At 32.4% G+C, this 12,161-nt stretch overlaps 1 protein-coding gene across 5 annotated transcripts; it reads right to left on the bottom strand.

Moving 5' to 3' along the window:
- Positions 1-3,434: 3,434 nt before the first annotated feature.
- On the bottom strand, positions 3,435-9,372 carry LOC140827192 (stomatal closure-related actin-binding protein 3-like). 5 transcript variants are annotated; one of them, XM_073189812.1, is made up of 14 exons: positions 8,857-9,083; positions 8,356-8,745; positions 7,939-8,234; positions 7,626-7,754; positions 6,938-7,030; positions 6,549-6,689; positions 6,090-6,158; positions 5,431-5,514; positions 5,114-5,294; positions 4,626-4,766; positions 4,413-4,471; positions 4,136-4,270; positions 3,821-3,970; positions 3,437-3,701 (listed from the first exon to the last, which is right to left on the bottom strand). In XM_073189812.1, the coding sequence occupies exons 2-14, from the start codon at positions 8,360-8,362 to the stop codon at positions 3,663-3,665; spliced, it is 1,524 nt and encodes a 507-aa protein (XP_073045913.1). In that variant the 5' UTR covers positions 8,363-8,745; positions 8,857-9,083; the 3' UTR covers positions 3,437-3,662. The 5 variants fall into 5 exon arrangements, with proteins under 5 accessions (XP_073045917.1, XP_073045913.1, XP_073045916.1 ...); XM_073189813.1 differs by having other exon boundaries at positions 3,438-3,701; positions 4,626-4,742; XM_073189816.1 differs by lacking the exon at positions 6,938-7,030 and having other exon boundaries at positions 3,435-3,701.
- Between the last annotated feature and the right edge of the window lie 2,789 nt (positions 9,373-12,161).

The following is a 12,161-nucleotide window of genomic DNA, read 5'->3' as shown; positions in this document are numbered from 1 at the left end:
AATACTCACCCCTTACAATCTTCCCCAGATAAATCTGAAGAACAGGTTGAAGAAGAAGAATATGAACAATTTTTGGGATGGTGAATTTTGCGATTTAGTTTAGTTACGTTATTTTTTTGGAATTTTAGTACTTTCAATTTTATGTTAGACGCTTCCGCAGATTTATTTTAATTCAGTTGTAAAGACAGTTGTTTTTTTGAGAAATTATGAAATAAACTGGTTTTTGGTTTATACTGTGCTACGAGGCTGGTTGTTTTTAATTGTGTGATTGATAAACAACGCCGGTGTCGACTAACCCCGGTCTCGGGGCGTGACACCACGATTCGATCGCTCTACCAAACAGAGATAATTATTGAACTAAACAGTATGAACATTATAATATTGTTCGATTGAACCACTTATCCCATTAGAAATGACATGTTGATATTTCTGAAACTATTTGAGTCGCACTATTCATAATGATAGTCATATGAATAGCTGATTTCAGTAATGACAGGTGATTCATCTTTCCTAATAGTAAAATAGTGTTCATTAAAGGCAAAAATTTGTATGAGACGGTCTCACGGGTCGTATTTGTGAGACGGATATCTTATTTGGGTCATCCATGACAAAGTATTATTTTTCATGCTAAAAATATTACTTTTTATTGTGAATATGAGTAGGGTTGACCCGTCTCACATATTAATATCTGTGAAGCGGTCTCACATGAGACACACTCTTCATTAAGCCCAAATAAAGAATAATCTTCCTCATCCGCACCTTATGATTATAATCATGAATCTCGAGAATTTGACAAATAATGTCAAATTAAAGTAATTAACAGGACAATACAACACAAAATAAATAAATAAAATACATGTTAATGTTATCAAATGAACCAATAAACCACATTTCATGTTTTAACTGTGTAAATTATGCTATAAATATGAATCACCAACATAAAATTGCATGTGTTTTGATTTTTTAATTCAATAAGATTCATAAAACTTAATGATATAACTATTGAGTTATATTCCATTATTAATCTTTGAGGGTAAATTTAAAAAATAATTCAATACCATATCCTAATTTATTACATTTAACATGATAAAACTACATGTGGGATAAATTTCATCGTCCAAACATAATTAATCACAATTTATATATCGTATGACCAAATGAGATTCAACAAATTTATGTATAATTTTAATTCAATTGAAAATATTGAGACCTTTTTAATCACTGGAACATTGAATCATGTATGCATGAATAACATATTATCTTTTATAAATTATTCATTACCAAATATTTTATCGAAATTAACCAAATATAATAAAATGATGAAAAATTCTAAAATTTATTTATTTATATATAATTTATGTACGTTCTAATTAAACGTGACTAAAAAATTAATGTATAAATTTAATTCAATTAAAGATTCCTGGCTATTCTTTAATAAATTAAATTATATGAATACTAAAACATTGAATCACAAAGTATTAATATTTATGCTTTTAATAATTTATTAATGTATAATTTTGCATAGTTAAAGGTGTTGTGACTAAACCTTAATTATTCAAATTTACACAGTTCGCTTGACATAATTTTGGGTTTAATTAATTTTTTATATAATAATTATTTGATAAAACAATCAACATTTTTCAATAATGCTCACAAGAAAGATAGACATGACTAATACCTATTTAAAGACCTAACTTCCTAGACAGATCAACAGTATTTCCCAAGAATACTAATGGAAAATCAAGATAATTTAAACTGATCTAAGAAGAATTCCCTGTTACCATGATTTCATATTGCACCTCATAATTATTATCCAACATAATTATACACAATGTAGATCTTTACAAGTCAAATGTTTTATTTACTTGTTAACTTTACAATTCACATTTAAGCTTGATTTGTCCATATAAAATTATAGAAAACAAAATAATAATTAAATATGAATAACATGTAAATCTCAATATGACAATTGTTAAATTTTATTTTTATGCATGATTATAAAAGAAAAAATATAATCAAAATAGTAAAAACTTCATACTAGCTAAATAATAATTAATTACACATAATTTTGACCTAAAATATCTCCACTATTCATCATTTGGAAGCCAATATTTCTAAAATCAATTTTTAGAATTTTCTAAAGTAATCATCCAAAATTCTCCAAATTTTACGAAATTTAGGTAGCTTTTGTAAGAAGGTTAAGAAATCGTGTGCGATTTTCTGGCTATTATGTCGACTTCATCTCCCACCCAACGGTGCCGATGGTCGCCCTGACACGAGATTCCGACCAGTAACCTCAATTGTAGGAGTAGGATTTTGTACATTGGACATAATTCAACCTATGGTTTTTGCTTCGATTTTCAATCTCTCAGATTTTCATTTTGTGATTTTTGTTTTTATTATTTCGAAAATGATTTAAAAATGAACATATAAAATTTCATAATTTCGCCTTCGTCGAATATCTCAAATATATTAAAACGGAAGCAAAAACTGCACTGATATCAATGATTAGATATACAATCACATAATAATGATTTAAATACGATCTTGATATGCGGATATATACAATCACATAATTAAATACGATCTTGATATGCGGATATATAAACAAGAGCAAATCCTAACATCAAGATATTAAATTTGAGACGGTGACCAGGCAAAAACTTATGTGAGACGGTTTTACGGATCGTATTTTGCGAGACAGATCTCTTATTTGGGTCATCCATAAGAAAATACTACTGTTTATGCTAAGAATATTACTTTTTATTGTGACTATCGGTAGGGTTGACCCGTCTCACAACTAAAGATTCGTGAGACCGTCTCGTCTCATAAGAGACTTACTCCGGTGACTATTGAGAGCACTGAAAACATGAATCTTCTAAAGATTTATGCAATTGTAACCTAGGATAATAAGCTCATGAGCTTGGTCTTACTTCACCGTCGAGAAACGAAATATGTATTTTTGAATAAGTGCACGGTTTAAACAACTCTTATTTATAGATGATCTATAACAATCGCAATGAAAGTCAAGATTTGACAAGTATATTTATTATTTTAGTCCAGATAATATTTTTTATTTATATTTATTTAAATATAAAATATCTCTTACATTTATCTTAAGAAATATATTGATCATAAGTTTATAAAATAATTTAACAATCGAATCCAACTTTCTATATAAATAATTATTAGAGGGTATTGCAGAGAGAAGCTCGTTTGCTTTACTCGAGTTCGACTGATTGTGCTGCAAATTTTTTTTAGCTCAAGCTCCAATTCAACTTTAAACTGGCTTACAGGTTTATAACAATTTTATTTAAATTTCGTATATATATTTAAATATTATATTTAGAATAATATTATTTAGAAATTTATAAAACTTACTTTTAATTTAATATTTGAAAAACAAAAGCACATAGATAAAAAGATAGAAAGATGATTGTAAATATGAAGAGAGAGCTCCGAATTGCAAATCATCATCAAGAATGAACTAACACTAGAATGAAGGGCAGAAGGTGTTACAAACTACAACCTCTGAAATAGGCAACACAAAAACCATGCCTCGCAATGGGTGCCGAACTGATCAAACTCGAATAAAACGCGCACACACACATACACACTCGGAGTCGTCTAACATCAATCAAAAGGTAAGTAGATCTCGGTCCTTACAGCAGTGCATCATCATCTGGACCGGCAAGCGACACCTGGTGAATAAATCACCATTTAGAATCTTGATTTAATGGAATCCATATTTGATAATAGGGAAAGCGAGGTGCTATATCGTTTCAGTGTAAAAAAGATAGATAAACAAGAAGCTACTTACATTGCAGTCAGAAGCATACTTTCTGGCAAGAATCAGGGCTCCATTTCTTTCGTTCTCAGATTCGAACACGACAACAAAAGATTGTCCTTTTCGAGCCTGCCAAAACAGTGACTTGGCCGCAGAATTCCCTCCTCCTCTGAACCCACATAGCTGAAAAAGATTATCGTCGAAGAGATTAATGCCAGATTGATGGTTATAATCCTGGATTATTTTTCTTAGGATTGTGACATGATCGGAAATCGTAAATCAGTTCACAGTTAGTTTCAGGTGCATATTCGAACCAGATGTATGATTACCACTGTCTATACCTCATACCTGCATCGACTTTGAATATGATTCTCTGGCCTTGGTGATCCATCCTCTACCAAGTTTTATTCTCGTTTTACCAACGTGAAACAAGTGCACGGATTGTGATGAATAATTCCGTTCATTCATTTGAGAGATAACAACCTGTAAACCGGGAGAGTAGTAGCATCTCAAAAATAGATATTTCGAGAATTATTACACACGGTATGGCAATAAACTAAGTTCAAGATTGCTCCATAAACTGGAAGATGCAATTTAAATAAGCATAGATTCTAAGGTCGCGTACGTTGAAATCATTGTTTGGTTTCCGCAAAAGTGTCTCTACATAGCCTGCCAAGTTTACAGCTGTAGGGGCAGAAATAAAAATGAAACCTCATTAGCCTTCCTATCCTCTCAAATTTAGTATATAGTCAAAGTTATGACAGCAAATAAGCATGAAAATCAACCAAGTAAAGATGGAATCGTAATTCTTAACAAAATCCATTAACCATTTACGAACCTTTATCGATAGGGCCATCTGTTGTAAGACAGATCTTTTGGTCATTTGAGACTATATCCACTTGTAAAACTCGACCAACATCAATAGGCTCCGGCGCATAAACACACTTTTTCGCACCTAGCAGTGGGAATAGATGATGTTCTAACATAAATGAAAGAAACTATACACAAATTATTCTCCTAAAAAGATCGTGTAATTAGTACAATTTGGGTGAAGAAAACATTGTGGCCTGTCTCTTTGCATTCTCAACTTTTGATGAAAACTTGAAAGACAAAGAGTGCAGGTGCTCGATCCTACAATAACATTACTTGAATATGTTCAGACTTTAGTTTTTCGTGGGACCTAACTTATACTTTTTATGCATTGGATAAGGAAACAAAAAAGGTAATTGAATTTAGTTGTCCACGTCAGGCTTGATATGAAGTAGCAAATCCACAAATCAAAGAAACAATGCACCATAAGCCAAAGAGGAAATGAAGAATTGATACCTAAAATAGGTTCCCTGCGGCTGGATTGTGAAGACAAACGATACCATTGGACTGAACATTTTGCAGGCTCTGCTGCTTCGTTTGAGCATGACTGAATCCGCAAAATGGAACATAATGACTGAGAACCACTAAACTCATATAACTGGTTTGAATTGTCCTCGGCCTTCCTGCTCATTTGCAACTGTAAAGCACAAAGACACGTAATTCTAAATTGAAGCTTGAAACAGAAATTTTAATTATGACAAGACAAGACAAGACTGTAGCAATAGAGTTATCCAACAGTATTTGCAAAAGGGTGATGGAAGAAAATGCCAGACCTCATTTTGAAGTTTAACTGAAACTATACATTTCTCTCTAATTTGAAGTCTCAGTTCTTGAAGTTCATGTTCCATCTCCATGACCTTCCAAATACCAAGTAATTTGTAATTATAAACTGAATGAAATAATAGGGAACAGAAAACCATCAAACAATGAATGGTGCAAAGCATACAACTAAAAAATAGCATAACACTATGAGATTGCTCACAGTATAAGTAATCCATAAATTAAAGAAATCAACTATATACCATTAACGGCATCTGAAAAGGGAAAAGAAAGATTAAAAGTGATTTTTATGATCATATTATTTTGGTAATTACAACCAACATTACCAATCTCTACTAGAAAATCAGAAATTGCACGAACTAGCCAAATGTAGCTTAAGCCATATACTGTTGCATTCAAAGCATGCTTTAACAGAATAATCAAATCAGAAAAATTCAAGAAATGCTACAAAGTTCAGCTACAAGACGGGGATCATGTAAACTTCAATCTAGGATAAAAATGTCAACTATATTAACCGACATATCTAGGCATTTCTAACATGAATTAATGAGTCAGCATGGAGTACTCATGTTGAAAAAAATCATGAATGGCTAAAAAAGAACATAGTTCCACATAAACGTTGTGTAAAACCAAAAAGGCTATTTCAACGTACTTTAATAGGCTGATGCTTTATTTTGATTCTTCTGGCTTCTTGAACCTCTTCGATTAGTCCCTCCAATTCCTGAAAGTTTGGAAACTCTAGATATCATAAAAAAAGATGGAATCTGCAGTGAAGATAATCAAGGGGAAAATAGAGCAGATATCTTGAAGCTGCTCAAAGGTCAGTTGTCTATGGAAAGAAAAATTGATAGGTTTATCTGAAAGAAAACCTGTTATTTTGTTCAATTTGATTTCTACAAGAAACAAACTAAGATAAATCAAGCCAAATGCAGCAAAGAATGAAATATTTGATAGTTTTCATTGTGCTTTTCACGTCTGCATTTTTCTAAGTTTATTACATTCCCCACATAGCCATAAATGAATGTTTCACATCTGAAGATAAACAGCATAATACTCAACACAACAAGACAATAAAAAAAGCAAATAAAATTGTCCTAAACCACAATGTTACCTGCTGTTTTCCTGAACTTTGGTTTCTCTCTTGTTCCTCAAGTGCTTCTCCGATCCTCCGCACGACTGCTCTAGCACTCTCAATTTCGGCACAAGCAAAGGACTTCTCTTGGTTGACCAACTTTTTAGCATCTTCAGAAGCCTGCAGAGAGAGCAACTTCACTATCCAAAATCCATAAAGGATGACAAAAAAAAAATAACCACAAAAATATTAGATCCTAAATACAAATAAGATAGTGTGTATATGTTGGACACTCAGAAGGTAAGATTAGATACTTGTAGCAGGAAAATACTGAAAGTGGCAGCTTCTGCTGATATCAATCTAAAATGTGTTAATTAATTGAGTACAAACGTGGCAACTATGACAGAGTTTATGTTGTGCATGTCAACCTGCTTCAGAAAGTTCACTAGCTTTTTCACTTCAAACTTCTCCTGAATTAGCTCTCCTTCTTTTTGGGTTAATTTTACGGCCAATGCCTCCACCTGGAACATTAACATATGAGCACTATAATGTAAGAATCCCCTAGCATATAGATTAAAGCTACAAAAATATGGAGACATTATCCCAAGTGCACAATACATATTACTAAAAACTAACAAATAATTGCTAGAGAACCACCTATAAAAATAATATCTTTTAGTCCTTCTTGTTTGGATACGACGCGAAAGAACTCCACTATTTTCTTTTTAGGTATGATTATAACGCTCGTTCGGCAATCGTAGAAACAATGAACAATCCCCCATTGTAAATTCTATATAGCCAGTTAGCCACCAACTCAAGCAGCTTTCAAAAGTATTTTCAAAAATATTTTTTGTGTTTCTTCCAAATCAAGCTCATCAAGGAAAAAGAGGAAACAAACATACAAGTTTGAGGCTTTGAAATGGTTGACTAATATATCGTTGGTTTTGGCCGCTCTTTTACGAGTGATGAGTGATGATACAAGGGTTGAAACAAGTTCTGAATAATTCAAGATCTAACAACAAACTCACCAATGCAGCAGGAATCTGAATAAAAGATTCGTGAATAATTAGCAAAGAATCTCAATTACGTAGAACATCATAATCACCATAAACTGACCATTGAAATAGCCTTTTCCACGTCTTCTTTGTTCTGACCAGCCAATCGTCCTCTCAGATATTCCAACGCATCCCTAAGCTTCTTCAGAAGCACGTGTCCATCTAAAGAAGCTACCTCCCTAAGTTTAGCCTGAATTCCACAATAGATTTCATCATTCATCCCATCACTTTTATTTTTTGTCATCAATGTTGAAGTTAATAAGAAAATTTTGAGAAAAATATAACCAAAGCACACTGTTTCAAGATAAAAAAAAAATCCTTATGTTACAATAGCCCAAGAAATTAAATGCAGAAGCAAAGTGGAATTAGGGGACCTCATCGGACAACTTAGCTGCAGCAGCCAAATTCTTATCGAATTTGCTGGCAAGGTCACGAACAGACAAACGCTCATGTTGTTCCTTTAGCTGATTTGTTTCCTGAACAACCACCTCCTTCAGGGGTGGACCCTTAATGTCCTCCTTGATCTCTTCTAACACATGATTATCAGGTCCTAATTTGTATTTAGGAAACTGATTAGACTTGAAGCTCACATCAGCGGACACTGACCAAACTGCCGGCACCTCATCGCCGAATTCAGGACTAACCTTCGTCATTGGCCCGAGTTTATGTCCTGTTACGTCGAGGGTGGAGTCGTTTTATCTCAAAGAAAACAAAATTCAATCAAGATAATATGCACGTAAAGAACACCAAAGCCAACTCAAGTTACTTGCTTTTAAAGGAACAACACTAACCGTACATTGAAAACAAGGAATCAATCTGAATGAATTTGGCTGAAATGCGGTTATAATGGCTAAAATAAATAAATATCTATAAGCTGTCTTCAACAATCTAAAAAGAGTAGTCAGAACAAATAAAGGAATCAAAGCCAAACAGGGAAAAGGTAGACCTGAGCACCAAATCAAGAATTAAAAAAATAGTTTTCCCTCACAAAAACAAGCAGCTAGAGCAGAAGCCAAGAATACGCTTTGTAAGAACTGCCAACACCAAACAAAAAACTGAAGAAGTCCCAATTCTTCCAAAGAAATAATTCTCTCAAGAATGATCTCTCACTGTCCCCAAAATTGCAGTACAAAGAGCCAAACTCCCGAGAAAATCGAATCTTTAGAGGTTCATCACAGGACCTAAATTTTCGAGATACCAAGAACGTTTGGCAGGACAGATGAATTATATGCAAAAAAATCTTGTATAATTGAGAAAGACCAAAAAAAAAAACAAAACAAAATCTTACTCACAGTGACAAATCATTATGGCATACAATGCAGAGGGTGCTACAGTGAGAAACGATGGCTAGAACTCACGTTCTCCTTCAAAAACTCGTTAGGCAGAAATGGGTAGGAAAAAAAAAGGATGAAAAGGAACCGAACTTTCACGTAGAAAACGAGAAGGGTTGGCAGCCCAGATGAATTTAATGCATGAAATAATTATAGTACAAATCAAACCAGATTTAAAATAAAAAATATCTTACCTACGGTAACAGATAATAGTTCCCACAAAATTCACAGAATATACTGAAGTAAGCAACAATGGAACATATTCACATTCTTGCCTTGACCCGCGTCACTTTTCTTCAAGAATTAAGCTATGGACAAATAAAAGTCATAGTAATAATAATAATAATAATATAGACAGAAAAGATTGGTGCAAGCAAATATGTGAAGGGAAGAAGAAGCTGTAAGCTTTTTAAAAAAGCAAAAGTGAGAACTGAAAAGCAAAAGCTTTGACACCATTCTTGCCCTCTACAATCATGTCTCTCTCTCTCTCTTCTCTGCATTGACACCCAGTCAAAAAGACTCATAGAACTCAGATACACTGTGAAATGACACCTAAGTCCATATTTTGTAGTTCCAAAATCAAAATCAAAATCAAATCATTTTTTTAAGTACTCACACTTTGCCTTTTGTGCATAGAACGATTCAACGTCCAATAGATGACTTTTTTATAATGATTTATGTGTTCTCTCTACATAAACCATATATGAATTATCTTAAAATTAGAGTTTTTAAATAAATTTTTATTAAAATTATTTCAATTGTCGTAAATTATTTATTTGGGTGGAAAATCTGAAGCAATACCTTACGATGAAAATGATTAAAAATCTAAATAAAAAAACATTATGTTATTACGTATATGTGACCTTACCAACTGAATAGAATTATATATATAGATAAAAGCAATTATGGTAATTTTTGACAAATTTTATAGATAATTATATTAGTTCTTTAAAATCATAGATTTACAACTTTAGCCCAATTATGGTATTTCCAAATTTATGTTTATTTTCTAGCTTGCATCCATGGATGATATGGTCAAGGTAAGTGGAGGGAGAGTGGCAATAGTCATTTGAGAGTGGTGATTCCTGATTCCCGGGCTAAACAGCCTGTAAAAATCCTCTGTAAAGACCATTGTCGTTTCAGTTCCAACAATAATAACTAAAAAAATAGTACAGCCTCGTCCCACGCGCTGTCCCCCCACTCGCCGCTCAATCAGGGTCTCCAGGCGTAGTAAGCGATGCGAGCACTGAGCGTGATCGTACGCGCGATGAATCGTGTGAAACAATCCTCGAGAGCCCGCCTTTTGCGGGGTTTTGTCCGCCCCTTCATTATTTTTTGACGTAGTTAATTTAATTTAGGGGAAGTTATTGAAAAATCCCCAATCATAAAATTTCTTTGGTTTCACTCTCTACTCACAAAATTGTGGTACTATGTCATACAAAATGTGGTACACTTCATGTGGAAAATGTGGTACACTTCATGTGGAAATGTGGTACTAAAAAAGTACCTAGGGACTGAACACAAAAAAAAATGACGGCTGGGGACTGAACCCAAATTTCCCGTTTAATTTACTCATTTATGATATATTTTGTGTTATATATAAAACATATATAATCTGCATATAAATAATATTATATGAACGGATAATTTAAATTTGATATAATATTTGTTTCATATGACGTAAATTTAATTGTTTATACAAGTTGGATGAGCCGAATATAAAAAAATTTTGAAATCAAAATGATTATTTATGATCATCATTCGATTTATTATATCATCATTCATCATCTCTTCCTACGAACTAAACAGTTTGTAAATTGTATTATATCGTATATAACTAATTACCCGTGGCAACTATTTGGTAAATTTTATTCAAACACAAGTTTTAAGTTTTGTTCACTCCTAAAACACTAAAAACAGTTTTAAAGTATGTTGGGTGCAATAATTGTCTCTGCTTGGTAGATCGATCGAACCGTAGTGCTTGAGCTGATGTGCGGTTTAAAAGATTTGAGTTGCATCATTACTACTAGCTATAAGTTTTGGTAAAGTGACAAGCGCTAGGTTCTAAAAAGTACTTGTCCAAACGAATCCTTCGTAGCACGAGACAAATAAATAGCATAAATTTCGTAAATTTTAAGAGAAAAGCCATTTTTTTGAAGTGAATAAAGTAAATACAAAACTTTTCGAGTCTCTTCCTCCGAATCGATACAACTTACTTGGAAACCTAGTAGGCCTAATTTGCATTGTAGCTAATGATGGCTTAATTTGGCTAATGGACAAAGCTTAGTTGTAACTTTAGATTTTATTATATGGTTGGGGAGTTAATGCCTTTAATAATTACTAGTAATTAACAGTTGAGCTTTCCAAATGGGATTTTAATTTAATTTAATTTATATAGGGTTGGATAGAGATGCAAGTGACTCTAAATTCCTTGATTATTTTGGACCACCCTACTTTTGTGAAAAGTGATGGATCAAGAGAATTAATTGTTCATCCCTTTCATATTTATACTATTTTCGATGTTATTAAATTTATGTTATTCAATAACCCTCTTGTTTAACTACTTCGTTTAATTTTTTAATATCGTCATCGGGCCTTCTTTCGATTTCATATAACAAACCCGTCCGATTTTCTAATTATATACGTCTTATATCGAAAATAATCAATTTGTTAAAAAATTACTAGATAAGTTGATTACACAAAAAGCATGAAATGAAAATGTCATACACAAAAACTCTATATGAGACAATCTCACGAGTCAATTTTGTGAGACGGATTTCTAACCAGATTATGTCCATGAAAAATATTATTTCATTTTGTAAATATGAATCAAATCAACATATCTCACAGATATAAATCATTGACACCGTCTCATAAAATACTTACTATATATAATTGTTTGCAGTGTTGTAATGCATGCCATTATGTTAAGATGCATAACACTCTTGGTAGTATTGTTGACAATACTAATATAAAATGTGAAAGTTATATATATATATATATATATATATATTGAAATATAAACACAGAATTTTCTTTATCTGAAAATAGACCAACGAAGAGTCGTACAAATAATTTAAAAGATTCAATTGGCAGACCAATAAATGTCATGATTAAAAAAATAATAATAATAATATATAAATCTTTTTCATTGAAGTTAATCCACGCACGAGTCGTGGTCAAAGTTCGTTAAGCAAAAAGTGTATATTTATGACGTCTCATCAACTAATTCGAATAAATATTATGGTACAAGTAAACATTAAATT

The sequence above is a fragment of the Primulina eburnea genome, chromosome 3 (genome assembly GCF_022965805.1).
Source record: "Primulina eburnea isolate SZY01 chromosome 3, ASM2296580v1, whole genome shotgun sequence".
NCBI classification, from domain to species: Eukaryota; Viridiplantae; Streptophyta; class Magnoliopsida; order Lamiales; family Gesneriaceae; genus Primulina; species Primulina eburnea.
Note: the sequence above shows the minus strand (reverse complement) of the source record. Positions and strands in the feature narration are given on the sequence as shown.

Excerpts from the sequence above, each read along its gene's own strand:
- LOC140827192 (XM_073189812.1), bottom strand. Across the intron at positions 7,755-7,938 it reads CAGCTAAGTTGTCCGATGAG|GCTAAACTTAGGGAGGTAGC; the intron begins GTCCCCTAATTC and ends TGTGGAATTCAG. Across the intron at positions 5,515-6,089 it reads TAAAGCATCAGCCTATTAAA|GTCATGGAGATGGAACATGA; the intron begins GTACGTTGAAAT and ends GGTATTTGGAAG.